Raw genomic sequence first — 25,165 nt, 5'->3', positions numbered from 1 at the left:
CATAGTATAGTGGGCAAATGATACACAGTGACTTCTCTATTTTCTTCCTGCCCATTTGTATAATCTTGCCAAATAAGATATTTAATAATTTATGTAAGTATAAGTTGCAATGATGAATACACTACTTGTCCCCCCAGTGAAGTTGCTGAGTAGTTTACACATGATTAAAGCTTAATGCACTACACCTGTACACTGTAAAAAGCTGTGGGTAATAAAGCTTTTTCATTTGAATTGTGATGTGTGCTTATTTACTTTTCACATGAAAGGGCTAATGTAAGGAGGAATCACATTTTTCTTGATTATCATGTACAGCGCAACGGTCAACCGTGTCTGTCCAGTGCATGTTTACATAGAAGGACAATGGAAAGGCTGAACAGTGGAATGCAAAAAACGCATTCTGTGTGAATGGCCCCTAACATGACAATAAACATGTTTGCCTGTGCAGTTATCGAGCCAGAGTGGAGTATTACGTAGTCGAGCTAGTCTGTCCAAGTATTAAAGACAATGTTTAATTGTAATGCAATTAACATGCATACTTTCTGGATGATGCTGGCCTACAATTGTACGGCGGCAGAGAGAGCTCAATGCGCTGCAACTGAAGAAAATGCATGGAAATAGAACATTTTCATCAATTTAACAAAACATGCTGCAAATACTCACAATGCAACCAAATACAGAAACGCGCTGCAAATACTCACAACGCAACCAAATACAGAAACGTGCTGCAAATACTCACATCTCAACCACATACAGAAACGCGCTGCAAATACTCACAACGCAACCAAATACAGAAACGCGCTGCAAATACTCACAACTCAACCAAATACAGAAACACTGCAAATACTCACAACTCAACCAAATACAGAAATGTGCTGCAAATACTCACAACGCAACCACATACAGAAACGCGCTGCAAATACTCACAACTCAACCAAATACAGAAACACTGCAAATACTCACAACTCAACCAAATACAGAAACACTGCAAATACTCACAACTCAACCAAATACAGAAATGCTGCAAATACTCACAACACAACCAAGTACAGAAATGTGCTTCAAATACTCACAACTCAACCAAATTCAGAAACACTGCAAATACTCACAACTCAACCAAATACAGAAACACTGCAAATACTCACAACTCAACCAAATACAGAAACACTGCAAATACTCACAACTCAACCAAATACAGAAACACTGCAAATACTCACAACTCAACCAAATACAGAAATGCTGCAAATACTCACAACACAACCAAGTACAGAAATGTGCTGCAAATACTCACAACTCAACCAAATACAGAAACACTGCAAATACTCACAACTCAACCAAATACAGAAACACTGCAAATACTCACAACTCAACCAAATACAGAAACACTGCAAATACTCACAACTCAACCAAATACAGAAACACTGCAAATACTCACAACTCAACCAAATACAGAAACGCTGCAAATACTCACAACACAACCACATACAGAAACGCGCTGCAAATACTCACAACTCAACCAAATACAGAAACACTGCAAATACTCACAACTCAACCAAATACAGAAACACTGCAAATACTCACAACTCAACCAAATACAGAAATGCTGCAAATACTCACAACACAACCAAGTACAGAAATGTGCTTCAAATACTCACAACTCAACCAAATTCAGAAACACTGCAAATACTCACAACTCAACCAAATACAGAAACACTGCAAATACTCACAACTCAACCAAATACAGAAACACTGCAAATACTCACAACTCAACCAAATACAGAAACACTGCAAATACTCACAACTCAACCAAATACAGAAATGCTGCAAATACTCACAACACAACCAAGTACAGAAACACTGCAAATACTCACAACTCAACCAAATACAGAAATGTGCTGCAAATACTCACAACGCAACCACATACAGAAACGCGCTGCAAATACTCACAACTCAACCAAATACAGAAACACTGCAAATACTCACAACTCAACCAAATACAGAAACACTGCAAATACTCACAACTCAACCAAATACAGAAATGCTGCAAATACTCACAACACAACCAAGTACAGAAATGTGCTTCAAATACTCACAACTCAACCAAATTCAGAAACACTGCAAATACTCACAACTCAACCAAATACAGAAACACTGCAAATACTCACAACTCAACCAAATACAGAAACACTGCAAATACTCACAACTCAACCAAATACAGAAACACTGCAAATACTCACAACTCAACCAAATACAGAAACACTGCAAATACTCACAACTCAACCAAATACAGAAATGCTGCAAATACTCACAACACAACCAAGTACAGAAATGTGCTGCAAATACTCACAACTCAACCAAATTCAGAAACACTGCACATACTCACAACACAACCAAATACAGAAATGCACTGCAAATACTCACAACACAACCAAATACAGAAATGTGCTGCAAATACTCACAACTCAACCAAATTCAGAAACTCGCTGCAAATACTCAACTCAACCAAATTCAAAAACACTGCAAATACTCACAACTCAACCAAATTCAGAAACTCACTGCAAATACTCACAATGCAACAAAATACAGAAACGCGCTGCAAAAACTCACAACACAACCAAATTCAGAAACTCGCTACAATGCAACCAAATACAGAAACACCCTGCAAATACTCACAACTCAACCAAATTCAGAAACTCATTGCAAATACTCACAATGCAACCAAATACAGAAACGCACTGCAAATACTCACAACGCAACCAAATTCAGAAACTCGCTACAAATACTCACAACGCAACCAAATACAGAAACACCCTGCAAATACTCACAACGCAACCAAATACAGAAACACCCTGCAAATACTCACACGATGTTAAAAAAACTCACCTTTCAGGACATCAACAACACTGACGAGTAGACATTGAACAATAAGCAGTCCCAGCTAGGTTTGTCACTTGTTGGGTCCCCTTAAAACATGTCTGTGCTATTTGCAGTGTGTTTCTGTATTTGGTTGCGTTGAGAGTATTTGCAGCACCTGTGTTTTCAAACTGAGGAAGATGTTTTCTACATTTTCTGGGGGTTTTTTTCTATTTGCTTGTGTTTTTGCAGCACGTTGAGCTCTCTCGGCCACCGTACAATTGCCGTATGTTAGTCATTTTGTTAGCTCTGTTATTCCAACTGTGCAAAAATTAGACTGGGACAATTTCTGTCTGACATAAGCATTTTAGTCTGACTGAAATTGAACTTTTAAAGTGCATCTAAATAAACACTTAATGACACCTTTTCGGTGTTCAGAAACTGCTCCTTCTGTCACAGCGATATAATACATCAAGCTAGTAGTAGGATAGATGTTAATATTTCTAAAACCTAGCATTAAGAGTAAAATATGTGAAAAGCTTGCAAGTAAGTTGTATTCCAATCCGCATGTGAAGACTGAAATATAACGTTTGCATAGTAGCAGCAAAAAAAAAAAAAAAAAACTGACCATTTAATTCTTAGGGTCAGTGAGGGGGAGAAGAAAATGTCTGGGAAAACTAGAAAACAATTTTCTAACATTATGAGCTGACCTCCAGAGGAATAAGAAAGAAATTAGATAATATTCCTTCACCCAATACCGCCACTCCTTACTGTAACTAAAGCTGGAAAAATGTGCTATCCTCCGGAGCTGAAACAACAGATTTGGTGTTTGTTAGACAGAGACGAGGTTCACAGTAATTTCAGGCTTTGTAATGACATGCTGGCAAAAGAATGCAAAATGGCAGCAAGTCTTACAATAGAGCAGATTCAATGAATCGCCCATTAAAACACTGATGAAAGCCCTCGGTGCTGTCATCCACACCCAGCCCTCGCACCATTACACTAGGTGGCTCTCAGCAGTGCTCAGCCAACCCAAGCAGAGACCCATTGACTTTATTAGGTTGGCCTCACGTCCCAACTGGTGTGGTCTGACATCAGAGGCTTAGTCTTGGACTGGAATCCCCCCTTTGGGTCTGCCATGATTCAGGCTATGATATCACTTCCTTCCCAACCCGAACACAACGGCTATGTTGCTGGGTGAATCCTTTGTGGAGGAGAAGCGACTCTGAAATTTATGACATATGGTAAATAATCTCCACCTACCTCATTCTTAATGCTTTCTATTTTGTCTCCCCAATAAAAGACTTAATGAATGTTTTGTTCAAAATAAAACTTCGCTTAACCACACACAGTTGGAACGTGTTCAGTTTGCATCACTAGCAGCACCAGATGTATGTTTTCTTAGTGGATTTTGACAAATCACATTTGGCTATGCGCTGACACGCAATAATTAGCACACAGTCTAATGCGACGGTCAAGCTGCCGTAATTTATTGCCGAAATTCTGATGACAGCTGGGTGTAGAAAGTCTTTCAGATTCATTTCCTCCATTCATAAAGGGTATAAACAGTCATAAAAGTTATTTCTCATGGCACACTACATTTCATTTCGACATAAATACAATAGCTGCCACAAAAAAACCCGGTCAATAAGGTCAGGTCAGTGCAGTGGCGTCTTTCATATTAGTCAAAGGTTGGTGGGAGAGATAGATAGCAATGTCTTGAAGAGATTCCAACAACCACCCGATTTGTTTCAGCCTTTCAGAACACGAACCAGATGACATTTGACCATCACAATATGGTTGTCACCCAGCACCTTTCATGAAAGGAGCGGGCAGGAGTCAGCGACTCTGCAGGATGGCTGCAAGCTAACACTCTGTGCCAATCTCTCTGAATCTATTAGCAATTCATTTCCATTCGTGACCACAGCCCATTGTTTTACCTCACAGCAAGGAGTATCAAGTGGCCGTAACCAGGACGTCTCAGACAACAAGACGACGCACATGGCAGTGGTTTCAGTTGTGTTTGTGGGCTGAAATAGAACTCTCGGGTGGGTGGTACAGGGCTCTCCCACAGCCCTGAGCTAGCAATGTTGGCCCTGTTTACCATGGAATCGTCCCACGGTGGGAGAGCGTCAGCTTCAAGAGGTCTTCAAGACCCCTCATTCACTCATGAGCAGCTGAGTCATTTCAAAATATCAGTGTTTACTGGGGCTTTACATGAGAAAGTGACCCTTTGCTGCTGTGGAGAGGACTCAGTGTTTCCCATGGTTGAACATGTTTTTATTCAAGTGACTGAAAACACATTAATCACGTGTGGGTGAGAAAGCAAACCTTGTCTTAGACACCGGACTTACATCAGTCTGACATATCATAATATCAGTCCTTTGATATTGATGCTTCCTGTCTCCTGACGAAGTCATTCCTGACTCATACATATCATAAAATGAAAAACAGTCGTCTATCATGACATCAGTTTTCCTGTAGTCATCCCAGTCGTAATACCAAAGGGCAAGTACCTCCATATTGACATGGTAATGATACGGATTAAATTGGGGGGAATTTCAGATAAATGGGGAGTCGTTCTTAATCACTGTGTATGAATCATGTCTCCAAAAATGTGAGTAAATAACCAATTGTGCATTATGTGGCAGCCGCAAGTTGTACCATCTTCACAGTGGTAATACCTTGGTCAGTAGGGCAGGAACTCTTTGCCAGCTGGTAAGCTCTAGAGACGCGGGCAGGGGAAAACTGTCAGCGGCTTAAATGGGCAGCGCTGTGGCTACTTGAATTAGGCCTTAACTAACGGAAAAACAAGCAGGAAGCTGTTTGTGGGGAGTGCAGGAAAAGGCAGGGAGGCATTGCTAAACTGGTGACATGCTGCATGTGTCGGTTTTGAGAGGAGTTTGGATGCGGCTGTGCACTCACTGAGGAGCCAGTTGCAATTTATCTTGGGATAATAAGAGACTGGGCAGCCTCTAACTGACGGTTTAGCTGTACTGGTCTACCACTGCCCTATTCCACACTGTTCATCTTAAAATCATCGCCCCGTGAGCCCCTTTCACACAGCGCGTTGATCCCGGGAAATTGCCGTAAAATTGCTGGAGTGCCTTATGTGTGAACACAAACACGTCCGGGGATTGATCCCGGGATGGGGGCCTAGTAACATTGTCGGGATCAGTCCCGGAACTCGCCCTGTGTGAACAAAAGCTAGGACCAATGCCGTATAAGGGGAGTGTCGTAGTGATGACAACCTATCTTGGTGATGACTTTCTACAACCTATGCTGCAGCATAAGGGGAACGAGCCACTCGGCAAACCCAGTGGCGCTACTGGGGAGTATGGACTCGTCTTCGTGTAGAAATGACAAAGAGGAGTTATCACATCCTGACGTCACGTGTCTTTACGGGATCTTTACGGGATGTGTGTGAACGCACTCACAGATTCTGGAAAATCACTGACAGTGCGAATGAACCAAAATCAAATCCCGGGACACATTATCCGTGTATTTTCCGGAATCTCTGTGTGAAAGGGGCTATGGTGATACAGCAAGCACCACCTGAATTTATATTCGCGCTTTTCTAAAACCTATTGTGCTGCCTACATAGGCAGCTGCCTCTTGAAACCTCACAAGTGACAGATTTGTGTGCAATACAAAAATATTGCTTATAGTAATATCTAGTGTGATTTTCTTTTTTCCTCTATTGCTCAATCACTCGCACATGCACTGGTCGTGAAGACAAAATAAAATGGGCTGCATCATTTGACCATGTGCGCAAACATCAGCGGACTGTGTTGATGACAGAAAATGATGTCATATGGACTCTCTGCGAACCAAAGCAAAACATCGACAGGGGAAATCATACTTTGAGCTTTAACATTGTATGATGCCTTAAAATGCTGCCTCTGTTGGCAGCTCAGTTTTGGAACAGGACAAGTATGTGAAATCTGATATGATCAAGTTTAATTTCATTCCAAAATTTCCTTCCAGCGGTTTGTTATACGGTCCATATATTTTCAAAAATTGTGTTGCCAATGCTCACTGAACAACATAAAGTGGACTGTGATCTTTGATCTTTGACCAGATCTTTGAAAGCTCTTGTACTATATTAAAGCCAAGTTAGCTGCCTTCTACAAACCATAACAATAGATCGCATATCAAAATAAGAAGCTATGCTGGCTATTTCCGCCATCCAGAATGGTAAACCTGATCACAGCTCATGCTGGCTGGCACAAGTTTCATAACAGTTCCTAGAAATACTAGAAGCAATTAGACATTATAATCCGTAGACTGAGCTTAGACTAGTGTGATGATTTCTCTGGCATGACACCAGTCTTTGTCCAGCAAACCATTGATGCTTTGTATTCCGACTACTGAAACCACTCATAAACTGAAACTGAATATATGCATTAAGACTGAATATTTTTGGCACATTTATTTTGCAAGTGATGTTTTCAAATCAGTGCTTGGTCAAAACCACATTCCCCCTTGACTTCGAGTAGCCACATTTTTTTTTATTACCAACAAAATGTCTAGTCCACTTTGCACTTTAGTAGGCCAAGAACAGCCCACTTAGACAGGAAGTGGCCATCTGACCGACATGCAAGGGGACCAATCTCCAAACGAATTTATTTTGAGTATCAATTCCATAAAATTTGACTTTGAGACTTTGATTTCGACATCTGATTTGAACCCCCTGACTGTTACAAACCTGTAAATCCTGCACAAAGCCAGCCAGTCAGAATGGAGCATGGAATGTCTTTTGGAGCTCCTGCCAAGTTTGTGTGCCCTATGCATGAAAAGGTTAATGGGTGTGCCAACTTATTCGTTACTGTGTAGGTTGTTACACAATAATCTTCGTTAGATAAAATGCAAAGACCAGCAGACATAGAGTGGAGCTCAAGTGCCCTTCTCAAGACCTCTTGTGTTATGGTGTATAAAAGAGAGTGAGGAAGGAGAAAGAAGGAAGAGGCGGGTGTTCTTTGTGTGCTCTGGGATGACTTACCACACAGGATGTGGCGGAGAAGGGAAAGGACAGCACTGCACTCTTTCATGTCTTATTTCTGCAGTCTGGAACGTGGCGGCTTTTTAATTCTGTGCGTATGACACTGATCACAGATTAATACGAGCAATGTCCGCAGTGCTGCTTCTCTGTTGTTAAAGGAGTAGTTTACTTTAAAATGAAAATTACCTAGCCATTACTCAAGGCATCCTAGGTGTATATGATTTTCTTCTTACAGACGAATATTTTAATGAATACCCTGATGCTTCCAAGATTTATAATGGCAGTGGATTGCAACTATCAGTTTGAAGCTCAAAAAAGTGCATCCATCCATGATAAAAGTGCTCCACACTGCTCCAGGGGTTAACAAAGGCCTTCTGAAGCAAAGCGATGAGTTTGTGTAAGAAAAATATTCATATTTAACACGTTACAATGTAAATTTCTAGCTTCCGGCCAAACGAACATACGCAGTCTACTTACGTCTAAATCGCAACTTGTGACGTGGTAAGTAGCGTATTGCGTCATGGCGTAGCGGAAATATCAGCAGTACCTTGCATAAGTTGCGCTTTAGTGTTTTTTAGCTAGTTATTTTACTTTATAAAGTTTTAAATATGAATAGTTTTCTTACACAAACTCATCGTTTTGCTTCAGAAGGCCTTTATTAACCCCCCAGAGCAGTGTGGAGCACTTTTATCATGGATGGATGCACTTTTTGAGCTTTAAACTGATGGTTGCAATCCATGAAGCTCGAAAGCGTCAGGGTGTTCATTAATATAACTCCGATTGTATTCATCTGAAAGAAGAAAGTCATATACACCTAGGAGTAAATCATGGGGTCATTTTAATTTTAAAGTGAACTACTCCTTTAAGCACCAGAAAAGCTATGAATATGTAATCGTACAGGCTAAAAGGACATTGACCATTTCCATGGGATTCAAACTCCCATGAGCGAGGCTCTGCGGTGACGCTAATATTTCAAATCGTACTTCCTGCCTCTCCTTGAGTGCTGAAATATTGTGAAGTTTCTGCAAAAAAAAAACAAAAAAAAGCAGCGGCCTGAGACACTTTAACATAGCCGCATGGAGTCTGCAGCCTGAAAAAAACCTCCTCACAGTGACTCCACAGTCTGCAAAACATGGGAAGGATTCTGGCTTGGTGCTCTTGCTCATCCTGTGTGTACAGTACCACGCTTACAGGAGAGCTAATAATAAGCTCGCGGGGCCTGCTCAGCACTGAGGAAAGTGCCTGCCAGTGGTTTCGGCTGCTTTGCTCTCAACACTGCCTGGTTTTGGCCGTCTGTCATATTCTGATGGAGTGCTGGGTTCGGCGTATTCAACTACCTTCTGGCTTGGGCAAGAACAGCTCACATGGCAAAACAAAAGGGTATAAATACCACCCAAACCTTCCTGCCACAGCGCCTGCATTCTGTGGAAAATAGCTGAAGGCACGAGAAACCCACGGCAAAACAAGGGTTCTCACGGTATATTAATGACTCTCCAGCGAACGTGGCGTGCTGCGGGATAGCGGTCCCTGAGAGGGCAGCCAAGTTCATAAGGTTATGGAGTGTGCTTAAGCTTGTCTTGCCTTGCCCTAATTTCAGAAGGGGAATGCAGGTGACCCGATCGTCATCCGCAGGAATGAGCATTGCCAAAACACTGCGAACAGACACGAGTTACGCAGAAGTCACACAAACTCCATTGTGGTGCTTTTTGCAACCAGAGTAATAATTGTGGTTCTGTAAAAAAAAAGCTGATTTAATGGTGAAGCATTGCAAGCTTTCAGCGCTGGAGGCTGGATGAATGAGGGAAAGCCAAGCACATGAATTCTGTTCATCAATTCTCAAATGCACATTTTCTCTGCAGCTGTCTGAAATACTTGCTTTAAAACAGGTTTCTCTGGTGGGATTTGTAAGCGCTTGAGCATCGAAAGGCGCATTCGTTTACAAAGCTCTGTTCTTTTTTACATCGCTCTAGCTTGGCAATAACGAGAGGAATTTCAGTGTTTACAAGTTCAGATAAACACTCAGTGACTCATTGATTTTCTTCAAGAATATCATGGTTGCTGATCTGAATAGTGGGTGTTATTTGGAAAGTCTGTTTTTGGACTGTAAATTAATTTTCAATATGATAGAATGTAATGCTCCTCTAACATTTACATAATTCAAGAAAAAACTTTCTTAAAGTCCCCCTAGTCAATGAGTAAAACTCATCTTTGATCACCAAAATGACACATTTAAACGTTTTTCCCTTGAAAACTAATTTCTTCATGCCTTAAAATAGCTTGAATGTAACTCTACACCCTTGCCTCATTTGTTATACGCGGTTCTATGAATATGCAAATTAGTCCCGCCTCCACTCGCACCACCTCAGAGATACACTCGTTGACCTGATTGGTTACAAGGTAGTTTGTGACGTCAGAAACATCACGTTTCGTTTCATTTGACGTTTCAAACCGCATTTTTGAGACTGTCTTTGGTTCACTGCAGTTTTAAGGAGAAAATACTCAGCAATGATGTTGACTTATGAATTTGCACATGGTTTGTCTTAAAGCGTATTAAAAACACCACATAGACATATAAACAGCATTAAAAACTTGATTTTCCCCACAGGGGGACTTTAAAACATAAAAAATGGGATGTTTGGAACATTCAGAAAACAGTCAGAAATGACGTTTTCATAGCATTTTTAAAATGATAGATTGGAATGTTCCTTTAACGTTCACATAAACAAAGAAGCGTTCTTAATACATAAAAAAACTGGACTTTTTGTGTAGGTAGGCAGCTCACTAGGGATGATGCCCAATACTGTTGCACTGGTAAACCGCTCACTCAGCATGATGCCTAGACAGCTTACTATGATGTCCAAAACTGGTGTTTACATAGGCAGCTCAATAGATGTGATGCCAAAAAGTTGTTGTCTATAGGCAGCTCACTATACAGTATGCCCAAAAGCTGCTGTCTATCACTAGGCATGAAAATGCTGTCCGGGTAGACTAGTTCTTTTTGTTTTTTTGACACAGACACAGCCTTGTGTGGTCTCAGTATTACAACAGACAGGAGCCAACAATATTACATCACTCCAGGAAGTAATGGCAATTATAAAAAAAACACAGAGCCATTATACAGTGGGTTTAAAGTACAAGTGGTTTATTATTACTCACTTGTTATGTTAATCTTACTGCTTTTAAGAAGCTATCGGTTTTAATCTCGTTATGGTTTGTATGGTATGCCTATTTTGTGTGCGAGAAGGACAATTAATAACCACAAATGCATTGATTTATTCAAAACATTTATAAAGAGGAAGTAAGGGCAGCATTACTAGTCTCTCAAGGATAGTGCAGACTTCATGTAGTGGGCTAAGATATAAAATGTGACAGCATACTCCGACAACCTGCTCTTGACTGAACTCACGCAAAAAAAAAAGAAAAGAAAAGAAGAGAAGGAAAGAAAAAAAAGACGCCTGAAAGCGAGATCATCTGTGTCTATTATCTGATTGGCTGTTTTACGAAGCTAACTGCATTGCCCACCCCCATGTTTATATGAATCGTTGATCATTTGTCGAGTCCTCCCACTGAGAGAGGATTTGTTCCGCGAACGAGCGCTCATGGCAGCTAATGATTATCGCGCGTACCTGCGGAATCATATAGATATGGAAGAGGCTCCGGCGCGCGCTCCTCAGACGGGCTCCACGCACAGAGCGCTCATATTCTGCACGCTCGCTGTCATGGGACTGCTGCAGGTCGCGTCGAGTGTGGCGATTTTGTTGCACTTAACCGGTTATCTCCGAGAGGTAAGAACACAATTACTCTGTACTTCTTAAAGTCTTTCAATACAACAGTTTCAATACACAATTTTAGTGCATAAGGTTGGACATGCGTTTCGGCAGTTTTGAGACCAGGTTCCGTTTAACTTGTTTTGAAATCAGAATTTCAAGTGTTGCAGGACGGATCAGTGTGTGTGTGTGTGTGTGTGTGTGTGTGTGTGTGAAACGCGCCTATTCTGTTCAAGTGCGTTTGAACATCAGAAGGAGCGCGCGCTCGCAGAAGCGTATTGTGCCCACTCAGTGCTTTTTGTGGGTTTTGAACGTAACTTTTAAAACCATTGCTTCTGTGTTTTACATGCTGCACGATTGTTGGAAGTAAAAGTGTTTGACATAAGAGATAAAAAAAAGTATGAATTTGGTCCGTCCAATTGAGTCCCACCTTTAAAGGGTCTCCGAATTGTCATCACCTCTGTCTCTCCAGCGTATGTCTTTTGACATTTAATAATAATAATAATAAAAAAGCTATTATCAAAATGTTGTTTTCTATAAATCATTTTCAGTGATCCATGTTGGTTTATTGTTTTATTTAAAAAAAAAAAAAGAAAAAAGAAAAGCTTATAGCCCATTTCTTCGGGATTTGAATCTCTGTCATTGCACGCGACACGAAATATTACTTTTTAAGTGTTTGTGTTGTTTTTTTCTTTTTTCATTAGAGACATTATTGCTACTAATATCATCTCAAAAAGATAGGCCTATTGATCTTAGTGTGAGATTAAGTGTTTTATTTGTAGTATATTTATTCTATCTCCGAATTCTCTCGCAAACGTTATTGTCGTTCAATTTGCTGGTTACTAAAGGTTTAACTAGTTTAATTTTGTACTCTAAGTTTTGTTCTGGGGGAAACTATAGCAGTCTAATCCAATTGCTGACGCAGGAAATTTTGGTTTTAGGCAGTGTTGATCTTCATGAATGTGTTGTTGGTCCAGCACTGGTTTCCTTTTTTTCGCATTTTCCATAAATCTGGAGAAAACAGACATTGACCAAATATTGTTGAGAGTCTCCCACAAGTGATATAAAGATATGCAGTGCCAGCCAAAAGCTGGACATGTCTGCACATTCATCTATATGACAATATATATATATTAGAAAAAAATATTAAAAGTTTATAACATTTCTATAAAATAACACAAATGGAAGAATGTGAATTATAGAGACCGAAACATGTAGAACAAATAAAAGGTTGATCTTTGTATAGATTTCAGCTCTGCTTACCCTGGACAAACATTTACTCAACCAACTTTATGAACTGCATTTTGAGATGCTTTTAAGGATCATAATTTCCTGGAATTCAAAACGTCGGCACTTTGGACTGGCAGTGTAGGGGGGAGTTTTTTTGGGGGGGGTTGTTCGCTGGTCATGTCAGGTATGCACTTTCCCCCTGACTTCATTTGCTCATCTGGTGGTCTATTTAAATGTTTAGCAGAGGTGCAACCATTGGGATGCTGAGAAACAGCTATCACATGTTGTCATGCCCAGATCTCTCTCTTGTCGTGTGAAAGCTGTGGAGGATATTATGACATCTTGTTTCATGAGGCTTTGGCACAAACACAGCGGTGTATGTCGGAAGCTTCTTGTGCATGCGCTGGTGGAGGGCCAAAGCAACAGATGCAAGGAAAGGAAAAAGTTGAATGTCAGTTGTGTTTGGCGCATGGTTCATGTTGTCCCCAGAAATCGATACAGGGACAATCCTCAACTGAACCAAACCATATATGATTATGAAATGCTTGTCATTCATTTTATAGTCCATGAATTTCAAATGCAGTTCAGTTTATCAAAGGAGAGGAATAACATCACACACTGCATTACAAACTGTTGTTACTTGCAGTCGCACACAATTTCAAGAATTGTCAAGTCAAGAATTTTGCAGTATATCATATTACTTCCTGATTGAGCACCTGCACCCTTTATAGTTTAAGATGCGTTCTTTACGCTCTGGTTTTACTGTATTACCTGTTGATCATAGCGCAAGATCTGTGAGAATGGTCTATTTCACTTCCAGGAATGTGGAGAATGTAAAAAATGGTAGAAAAACATGTTTGTGCTTGAGGAAGAAAATACTTCAGTGTTCTTCCTTCTTCATTAGGCAAATAAGGTTTCACATTTGAAAGCAGGAGATCCCATCCTCCCTTCAGAACGCTTTTACTTGATGAAACCACACCTTCTTCAAAACACATGAACGCACACACACAGCAGAGTCTCTAAAGAAAGATGCCGTTAAATTACCTCATGTCGCAAAGCACATAATATTACAATAAAAAAGGGTTCAGAAAAATGCAATAAGCGAAAGCACCAGAGAATTTACAGTAGAATTGTTAGAGTCATTAGAGTTCATCAGTAGAATTGTATAAATGGCAGACATTCCAATTTTGCAGCAGTCTGGAACTTTTTGCAGTTTTATGCGGGTGCAGATTCTATGTAAGCCTGCTACTTATCCAGTGTTGCCAGATCAGGTTGACGATTTCCGGCCCAAAAGCTCTCAAAAACCCTCTCAAATCCTTCACTGCCAAAAGAATGTGATCGAATTCTATTGTCATGAAAACCTAGGTGTACAAGTACCATTTACCTCACTATAAAAATGAACCAATTCTCCTGCTAGGAGAACAATACAACAGGGAAACGGATCCAAACATGTACATAAAAGAAAATGTTACTACCCGAACAGGTAGAAATGTAAAAAATGTCACATATTTGCAAGTCGAGACATTAAGACTTTAAACCTCGCACACACCTTAAAAGCTGAAAATGTGTCATTCGTGTCAGAAAATGAACAACAATAATAATGCGTGTAACTTTGTGTTCCGCTTTAACTTCAAACAGAACTAGTACATCTTTCTTGAAGTTCACGCTGTAGAACAGCACAGAACTTAGCACAGTCAAAACTGATTAATCGTTGATTCAAACCTCTTTCAGCAGCTGTCGGGGACGAGTAGAGTTCAGTCTGGATAGTTTAAAAGTTGCAGATGTCCTGGTCAGGCCAGCGTGCCCATGACCATGGATAGGAGTCGTCCCATATTTGATTTCAATTCAAGTCATTCAACTGTGCTCTCAGAGTTAGTTATAAGCCTATTTATTAAGGGGCTTCGAGACATCTCACATCACAGGTGTAATCCACGTTTTGAGAGTTGGGTCACTCTCCCACGCTTTGCTGTAGATACAACTTACTGTATATTTATACCACTTTGCATCATTGACATCGACATAGCCTTAATCACTGTATAGTCAAGTCACATTTATTTTTTATATAGCGCTTTTTACAATACAGATTGTTTCAAAGCAGCTTTACAGAGATAACAGGAAAATAATGCTAATAATGCAAAATAAAGTTGGTTTCCAGAAGAGAATAGCGTCACAGTCCAGCTTAAGTAAGTTCTGTGATGTTTCATTTTTGTTGTAAAAAAGTTATTAATTTAGTTCATTTATATAGCCGCTCTGGAGAAAACTGTGATGTCTTTTGCCAGCAGACATATGACCCTGTAGCCCAAGACTGGTTCCCCACTGAAGCTAAGCAGGGCTGAGCCTGGTTAGTACCTGGATGGGAGACCTCCTGAGAAAAACCAGGTTGCTGCTGGAAGAGGTGTTAGTGAGGCCAGCAGGGGGTGCTCACCCTGTGGTCTGTGTGGGTCCTAATGCCCCAGTATAGTGACGGGGACACTATACTGCCAAAAGAGCACCGTCCTTCGGATGAGACGTTAAACCGAGGTCCTGACTCTCTGTGGTCATTAAAAATCCCAGGATGTCCTTCGAAAAAGAGTAGGGGTGTAACCCCGGCATCCTGGCCAAATTTGCCCCTTGGCCTCTGTCCATCATGGCCTCCTAATCATCCTCATATACTGATTGGCTTCATCACTGTCTCCTCTCCACCAGTAAGCTGGTGTGTGGTGGGCGTTCTGGCGCAATATGGCTGCCGTCGCATCATCCAAGTGGATGCTGCACATTGGTGGTGGTTGAGGAGATTCCCCCATCTATGTAAAGCACTTTGAGGTCTCAGAAAAAGCGCTATATAAATGTAACGAATTATTTATTATGTCTTGTCCAGCTCAGTTCAGTTCTCATATAATGGTGTCAATGCAGGCAGATCAATAATATTGTTGAAAATTAAATTAAATGTTAAATTTAATGTCCCCAACTAAGCAAGCCAAAAGCCAATGGCAAAAAAGGTGGAAAAAGGCGACAGTGACAAGGAATCAAAACTCCTGAATGTGGCAGAATGGAGAAAAAAAACCTTGGGAGAAACGAGGCTCAGTATAGAATATTATGAAATATTGTTGTGTGCCTTATTCTGTTTAAGAAGTCACACCATCTCAGAGAAGGATGCTCAACTGTCATTATGAAGTGAGTTTGGAGTAAAAAACGTTATTAAATGTTGTCTTTTGTTGGACAGGAGGTTTGGAAAGTCGTTTTTGAAAAGAAACGGGTGTTGCTTTTTCAAATGCACGTCATAAGAGACTCAAACTCGCAGTGCTTTCAGATGGAGCAGCATTTACTACTGATCACAGAGCCGTACGTCACTGACAAGCTGCGCATAAAAAATAATCGCAGCCTTTGCGATTTAACAATCGCAATAAAAGCCAAATCGGTTCAAACGCGATTTTAGGTTAATTGCGATTAATCGTACAGGACTTGCTACTGCCAATACACACACTGCTGTGAGCAAGACATGCTGCTGCTGTACAATATAACATACATGAATTACCCGTAGCAGATCTATACAGGTGGAGCTGGGGAAGGTGGAGGGTTTCTGAAAGCATGCTACAACTGCTACAGAAAATGCTGACCGAGTATATGAAGGCCGGCTACTGAAACAGCAGGAACCAATCAGCTGCGCCCTATAGAGAATGATTTGATTGCAAACAGGGTTGAGTTAAGGACCATCAGCCATCTAGAGTTTCATGACAGTATTTGTATTAGTTTGCACTTTGTATTAGTTCACACTGAATTGGATAAAGTACATCTTTAAACACTTTTGTACTTCGGGAATGTCAAGCACAGAAAATGTCTCTATATGAAAATAATGCTGCTTTCCTGTAAGTTCATTAAAATCATGCAGTGTGCAGTGGTACCTGTTAATAGCAATCCAGCTGGATGTAGTTGTGTAACTGAACTGTGTTTGTTTGTTTTTTTACAGGTCGACCTTGCCTCAGCCCAGCAGAGTCCTAATGAGGTGAGCTAATAAACTTCAAAAGATGAGTCTGTTTTTCTCAAGTTTGTGTGCTTTGGCTCAGACTCAGAAACCGCATCAGTTTGCAGAAACATTCGTTTTCTCATGTTACACAACACAGTTTGGGTTTTGGAATCTTTTGAAAGGAATACAATGATTACACCTTAAATCTCACCATGTCTCTTAGTCTTTAGACCTTTTTATATGCTTTTTTTTCAGGTTTTGAATTGATAGTTGCCGTTCAATGATGAACGAATGAATGAATGAGGCATTTATATAGCGCTCTCATATGTACTACTGTACACCCAAAGCGCTTTACAATTGTATCAGGGAATCTCTCCTCAACCACTACCAGTGTGCACTTTGATGATGCGACGGCAGCCACGGTACATTGGCGCCAGTGCGCTCACCACACACCAGCTATAGGTGGAGAGAGGAGAGAGAGTGATAGAGCCAATTCAATTAATGGGAATTATAAGGAGGCTATGATTGACAAGGGCCAATGGGTGGAATGTGTCCAGGACACCGGGGTTACACCCCTACTCTTTACGAGAATGACCACAGAGAGTCAGAACCTCGGTTCAACGTCTCATCCGAAGGACGGATATCGTCTTACTTGACATACTAGCGATACTTGACATAGTTGACACTCATAATTATTTCGGGAGGTGATGGGGTGGGGTGTGATGGTCTACTAACAGCGTCGGCGCCACGGGTTGAGAGTTAATGGTTAGAGAATTAGACTTGTAACCCGAAGGTCGCAGGTTCAAATCTCAATACCACCAGGAAACTATTGAAGTGCCCTTGAGCAAGGCACCTCTTGCTCCCCGGGCGCCGCAGTGAATGGCTGCCCACTGCTCCGGGTGTGTGTGCACTAACTTGGATTGGTTAAATGCAGAGTATGGGTTACCATACAGTACTTGGTCCTCACACATCACAATCTTTATTTAACGTTTTTAAATGGTCTACAGCAACAGAGCCGTCAATACAGGAGTGCCGGCGGTGTGCTTTCGGGTTACTGATGCCTCCTTTAGCTTCAGATAGCTATTCTAAAATTCTTTTAGAGCTCCTTGGATTATTTTCCTCATTTATTTGAAATAAACTTACATTGCATATGAATAAACTTTAGGCTATATATACAGTTAATGTAATATTGAAATATTTATAAATTATTAGGTAAGCTAAGCATCAAGCATTGGTCATGTAGATAGATTCTGACAATTATGACATCCATTACTGCTGTATTTGTTCAGAAACTGAAGTTATTTGTCAATTGTACTTGTCATATTTTTAGTATAGTACAGCAAAACACTTCCAGTGGGCTATTTTATGGAGCTGTCAACATTGGAAACTCAGACTGCATCCCTTCAGTTGACACATACCCCATGCATATATAAAACTATATGTTATAAAAACTGTATATGTAAAATTATTTTATTTACAAGTTTTATTTGTTGCACCTGTTTCTGAATATTGCTTCATCTATGTAGTATACTCTATTTAGATCAATCAATTCTCAGAAACAGGTGCAGTTATTTTTTTTATCCCCGAGGGGGAACGGACAAATGAGCCACCCAATCCCCCAGACTCGACATGCCCACTCACTTTGTGCACTCTGGCGTGGACCCTGCCTAAAGTAACTCCTTTAGGCTAATTTATTCATTCTTAGCATTATAGACATTCCACGTGCCCAAAGCATGGCATTTCCTCCTATTAGCACAAAGACATTCCAAAACTATGACCTGAATTAGTTGGACTTATAGAATGTGCTTCTTGCATTAATAGTACCAGTGTTCCATTGTTAAACATAGGTTATGCGTTGGTATTTTTACAAAATGTATTTGTTTAAAGACGAGGATCAACACACCGGAGAATGCCATGGTTGCTGTAAAACATTTCCTAAACCAGGATGGTGTAGTCGCTTGTGAAAAGGTCAAGCCAAAGTCCCTGGAACTTTTCTTTGTCAGGGTGGCTTGCTTTGCCAGGTCATGAGAAGTGTACTAGTTTTATCATTACCCTGGGACAACTTAAGTGTTTAAATATATGTTATATCTTGGCTTTTTTTTAATGCTGCTCAAATGCAGTTTAGTTTAAGAGCGTGTTTGTACTGGCCTACTTTGTTTGCGGTGTACCAAAGTTCTTAAGAAGGTCAGAGCATCGAACAAAAACCAGAACTCTGCACTTGAAAGACCTAATTATTATGTTAGTTTGTTATTTGATGCTAGTCTAGGACTAAAAGCCTAATATTATAACATTTCGATATTTAGTTCATATTTCATAAGGATAGCTTTTACTTAGGCCTTAATCTACTACCACTTATACAAATCTCTTTGTGGTATGAAACTTGTGGTATGTCACACAGTTGAAGTTCAATTCAGTGTTTTCCTGAATTGCTAGATTGTTGGCTTCATTTTAAAGACACCTTGCAACTTGAATACCGTAACAGACCTTTTATTCTTTCCGATTGTTTTTGTTTGTTTTTTCAAAAGTTGCTTGAGGCACTGAGAACATTTCAGTCATACCTGAGCTGCGAAACTGCAGAGGGGAAACCCCTTTATTGCCTGTTATGTTGATAGTGTCCTTGCATTCTGGTCTCCTGCATTTGCACTTTTTTTTTTTTTTGATTTGATTTGGTTTTCTTGATGTTACCTATCATGCACGGCACCCATACTGTATATGAAGACTTGTTTTATTTATGTTAAAATTGTTTCTTCTTTGAAATGACAGATTATTGGAAGTTCTTTTCACTGTTATCAGGGAACAAAAATGCAAGTGATCGTGCCTCTGCCGACCCCAAAGGGTTAAGCCATTTTTAGGCCGATGCAAACAGTGTTTATCTCAACCAGACCAATGCTATAACAGTGACTTTAAGAGTGGAACTCTGTTTGCTCAACAAGTTCTGGAAACCTGTCATGACTTTTGCAGTTTTATTTAGTAGTGCTAGTGACAGAAATAATTTTTAGGAAACTTTTGGTAACAAAGCACATTCTGGTCATGAGTCATGAGATTCAGTTCGAGAATGAAGCAATGTAACCATTATTCAGAATTTTGCTGCTTGTGTGAAAAAAGGAAATGTGACCATGAGGACACATGTGGTCACAACAGAGTGTATCGTATTTCTTCTTTGAATGAACAAGAATAAAATGAGCTGGTCAAAAAAATGATATATATATATATATATATATATATACTTTATATATATATATATATATATATATATATATATATATACAGTGCTATGCATAAGTGAATACACCCATGCTAAAGTTGACTAAAAAGAGGAATAAAAAATCATATTTTGGAAACTGAACTTAATGCCTTAATTTAAAAAATTAGGAAAAATCCAACCTTTAAGGACACCAATTTTCTTTGTGAATGAATAATGTATCGTAAATAAATAAATGTTCTTCCTTAAAATACATGGTGCATAAGTTAGTACACCCCTATGTTAAATTCCCATAGAGGCAGGCAGATTTTTATTTTTAAGTATTTTTTTTTTTTTTTTTTTTAGGATACTATGCATCCTGATAAAGTTCCCTTGGCCTTTGGAATTAAAATAGCCCCACATCATCACATAGCCTTCACCATACCTAGAGATTGGCATGGTTTTATTTCAGTTAGCCTAAAAGCTAGTTTGATTTGCATTGAGAGATGATCTTATGGAAAGTACCCCATGCCAATCTCTAGGTATGGTGAAGGCTATGTGATGATGTGGGGCTATTTTAATTCCAAAGGCCAAGGGAACTTTATCAGGATGCATAGTATCCTAAAAATAAATAAAAAAAAATACTTAAAAATAAAAATCTGCCTGCCTCTATGGGAATTTAACATATATATATATATAAGGAATGTGTACCTTCACACCACTTCCAACAAACTTGCCTGGTTTCTATTTCTGCTGTATTGTGCTAGGTACTGTAGATACTGTATAGCCAATGTGAAATATCATTGGTCCAGAATTCTGCTCCTCATCATAACTCTACATTAAATATCTACAATAAACATCAAATATCCAATGCTTGAGTCCCGTTCTCACCAAGAACGATAATTATAACGCTATGTGTCCACATCAACGAACAATATCGTTCTGTTTATTATAAGCAGGTGCTGCAGTTTTGTCGTCTGCCGCTTTAAATGCTCGAGCGAATTCTGATTGGCTGTCAATGTGTTTATCGTTCATCAGCTGGAAAAAAAAAAAAACATTCCGATGGTGATTCCAAAGATATCATTTTTCCATCCCATTATCATGATAGTTGTGGTGTGGACTGCTTTTCTTTTATATCTTTATCACTGTAGTTATCCTGCTTGGAGTGAATGGGCCTTTAGTCTGTACATATGTAGTTGGTTTCTGCATGATTATAAGAAGCCGCACCGTGAATGATGGATTCAGCGTGTCATTAATGTGTTTGTTCTTTCTTTCTCAGGAAATGCACAGTGAAACATTAATAGGCGATCCGATGAAAACTTTTCAAAAGGAGAGGAAGGAAAGATGTCGACAAAAAAAGGACACACGCATTCCATCAGCTCACCTTCCTATAAAGACAACCACAGATTTTTTTGCCAGTAAGCAGAAGCTGTTTATTTCAGAATCACATGACATCGGAAACGTTTTCCTGAAATGTTAGACTTGTGATAAAAAAACAAACAAATTGTTGGTAACCTATATTAAGTGATCTTGACGTAATATATATATCCATATTAATATCATCAATGTTTATTCTGACCATGTTACTGGTGCTTTTGCAGAAGATCGAAATGATTTAACCATGATCCACTGGGACGAATTTCATGGGGAAAATTTGAAGAAGATGAAATACCGTGATGGGCGAATTTTAGTGGAAGAACCTGGCTATTACTACATCTATGCCAAGACCTGCTTTCGATATATCAAGGTACACAACTCGGACAAAGTGGACGTCAGCAACGTACAGCTGTTTCAGTACATTTGCCACGAGAAGCACACGCAATCTGTAATCAAGCCCATTGTCCTTGCAAAAAGTGGCAGCACGCTGCAGTGGAACATTGCGGAGTACAACATGTACTGCGTGGAGCAGGGCAGAGGTGTCCAGTTGACTAAGGCCGACGGTATTTTTGTCAACGTATCCAATGCATGGCTGCTGGACCGTGAAGCTGAAGGGACATATTTTGGTATTTTAAAGATAAGCGATTGACTTGCATAGTTTTTGCTACTGAACATGTGCATATTTTGCAACCTTGCAAACTTTTTCAAAGTGATTATGAACCACTGAGCACTTGTTTTTGATCACTGACTTTTGAATTGTTTTTTTTTTTAAGAGCACATAAAGATTTCTCAATCGTACCAATACTGGCAATAGGTATCAGTCCAATGTTGGTACCCATTGGAAAAATGCTCCAATTCCCACGACCACGCAGCGAATCGCAGCGGTGGAGTGATGCTGGACAGTCCCGGTAAAGTACGCCCAATCACAGTAGTCCGCTGCACAACAGGGGAACACAGAAGAATCATACGAACTAAGTGGTCGAATTTAGTTCGAAATGAAATCTACTCAATACGAACTTCTTGTTCACATTATATCACATTTGCGGCTTTGCCCGTAGTGACATTGTTATCAGTGAGTGTGCAAAAAAGGAACAGCCTTAAGACGACATATCAGTGCATCGCTAGTTTAAGAAATTTTACATCGATTGATTGTAAAAACAAAACCGTCCAAATACCATGTTAAAATGATAGCCACAGACTATGGGAAGGTTTCTCTCAGATCATTGAAAGCACGATTGATTGAAGAAACCTCGATGTCAAGGAAATTTGAATTGGGACAAACCGTTGGATAAGTACTTCGTGTCTCATCAAGAATATGTACTGATGCTTTACTGATCGATGAATTTCACTGTTGGATGTTTGGAGCTTCCTTTCAGATGATATTTTTAAATTTCTTGAACAAAACGTATACAAACATGCAACAAAAATCAAGGCAGCTGGACTGTCTTTGAGAAGCGATGTGCAGAACCAAACTGAGTTTGGTACGCTCTAATTTAATTTTGTTTTTAATGCACTAAGTGTATTTATTTATTTTCAATAATGATAGAATGTTTGTAAAATGTTCTGTCTGTTGTACAGTTTTGTACATTGTGTATAATTGCCTTTATTCCATTCTTCAAGAGGTTTTGGACAAAGGGCATTGACTTTTGGGTCTGTTATACATGCGCTTTTGTCCCAGGCACAGGGCTCCTGTTTAAAGCTTAAATGGATTGGTTTCTCACTAGGAAACTTTGTATTTAAGTATAATTAATTTGACAATTCTGTGTGCAAATGTTTATTGACAGGAGAATATATTGTTCCAAGCCCAAAGCAAACCTAAAAATGTTTGCAAACTTAAAGTCTAAGATTTTTTTTTTTTTTCATATGTTAGCAAAAGTTCTGTTTTTTTTATGTTTATTTATACTATTCTGCCTAATAAAGATACTTTTCTAAATAAAATACTAATTTGTTCATGAAAATGCTTCATTTGATAATGTGATGTAAATCAAGTGTCATATTAACCCTGTTTGTTTTCAACCACCGGAGGCCTTCACCTAGGCATTCATAGTTTACATATGCGTTAAGTCTATTTTCATATACCGACAATGAAAAAGCACATGCAGTTCCCAGCGTTAACTGGCTCCTTTCTGGATGTGACAGCTAAAGTAAATGTTTGGTCTTTCCTTTCTTTGTGGTATTGTCAAGCAAAACGGGTGAATTACACTGGCTGTGGGGTGGGAACATGGTCATCCTTAAAATAATATCCACCCGTTAGTGGCGGTTGTTTTAGCCTCTAATTCGCTGCAGCATAATTTTGCTTGGACTTAGTTGCTGAGAGAATAGAAGTGGGAGAACCGAAACAAAACAGTGTCCCATTGTGTTTTCTCAAGTCTAACTCAAGTTAGCAGATTCATTTGAGAGGAACTCCCAGTGCTAGTACTCGTCACTCAACATAGCCAACCATTTAAAACAGTGTGGTCTGTGAAAATCCAAGTGTGATGGAAATGGCCACATATGAAGTTTGACCTCAATATTGCAATTGCAAATATATATATATATACATATATATATATATATATATATATATATATATATATATATATATATATATATATATATAACCAAACTTGTACGTTTGTTTAATTAATATAATCATTACTTTCAAAAAAGGTGTCCATGCTATAGTGGAATCATACATTTAAATTCTGAGCAATAATAATAAACGTACTGTATAATCATGTGGATTATATTTGGTTGAGGGTTAGTTGCATATAATTATGCATAATTTATAGTTGTAACTACAGTAACTACAACGACACTGCCAAATAAAGTGAGACCAAACATACTATTTTATAATAAAAAGTAACCATAAAATAAATGTACAGTTTAAAAAAATATATATATATTTTTTTCATTTTCTTCATATTGTAGTTTTTATTTTAAAACAAAATTGTTTTAAGCCAACATTTTTTCAAGATTTTACCTTTTAAAATTCATTTTTTTCCCCCCCTAATTTTACTACAGACCCTGTTTTCGTTTTGAATGCTGGCACAGCAAACTTTCTTCTGTCTGTAAAAGTTTCATTTTTTTGGAAGCAATTACATTTCTCAATACTTTCATCGGCGCACATGTGGTACCATAAAAACGTCAGGATGTTTGCCAACTGTACTGCGTGCACATACTGGCTTTATGTCCCCTATATAACAAGAAGGCTCTGCTTCACTGGACTTGAGTTTTGTTTTGTTTTTGTCTTTTCTTTTTTTTCTTCTTTCTTTTTAGACTTTATTGTTTGCATGTGTAAAAACAAAGGTTTCGGGTTACTGGTTTTCAAAGCCAAAATCGTAGCATTGCAGCTGAACTGATTGTTTAAAGTTTTTGTTTCGAGACAGTTGAGCAGTCTATCCATTATCTTCTCAAGCAGCCATATATGTGAATGTCGGTCCATTTACAGCTCAGTCTATACGGCACATACTTCACCATGGCACATTTCTGTGGCCATCAGATGTTAGTAACCCAGTGTGAAAGGTAATGGGCTTGATGTGTAATGAAACGTTTTGTGACCAAATTGTGCTTAGTAAGCATATATCACAGGCATTGATATATATTATTAGATTAGCTAACTCCGAGTGCCTCTTTTAATGGGATTCTGTGGTGAGAGGGAAATAGCTTCAAGGTTAGATTTATGGAGCAGCTGGGAGCTTTGTTATGCACATTAAAGTTGCTTAGCAATTTGCACGCTCACGCATTCTTCCTTTGCTGACTAAGCTTCACCAGTTGTTTTTACTGGTCTACACAGCCCTCTGACAAGACAGATTGAATGTTAACATCTTTAACAT

The 25,165-nt window shown here is 39.3% G+C and overlaps 1 protein-coding gene across 1 annotated transcript; it reads left to right on the top strand.

Moving 5' to 3' along the window:
* The first annotated feature begins 10,974 nt into the window (after positions 1–10,974).
* On the top strand, positions 10,975–23,304 carry tnfsf11 (TNF superfamily member 11). Its single transcript, XM_079881668.1, has 4 exons — positions 10,975–11,637; positions 16,796–16,831; positions 21,253–21,391; positions 21,575–23,304. The coding sequence occupies exons 1-4, from the start codon at positions 11,452–11,454 to the stop codon at positions 21,997–21,999; spliced, it is 786 nt and encodes a 261-aa protein (XP_079737794.1). The 5' UTR covers positions 10,975–11,451; the 3' UTR covers positions 22,000–23,304.
* Positions 23,305–25,165: the final 1,861 nt, after the last annotated feature.

Source organism: Squalius cephalus (assembly GCF_949319135.1).
Source record: "Squalius cephalus genome assembly, chromosome: 9".
Taxonomy (NCBI): Eukaryota; Metazoa; Chordata; class Actinopteri; order Cypriniformes; family Leuciscidae; genus Squalius; species Squalius cephalus.
This window is presented reverse-complemented; position numbering and strand designations above follow the sequence as displayed.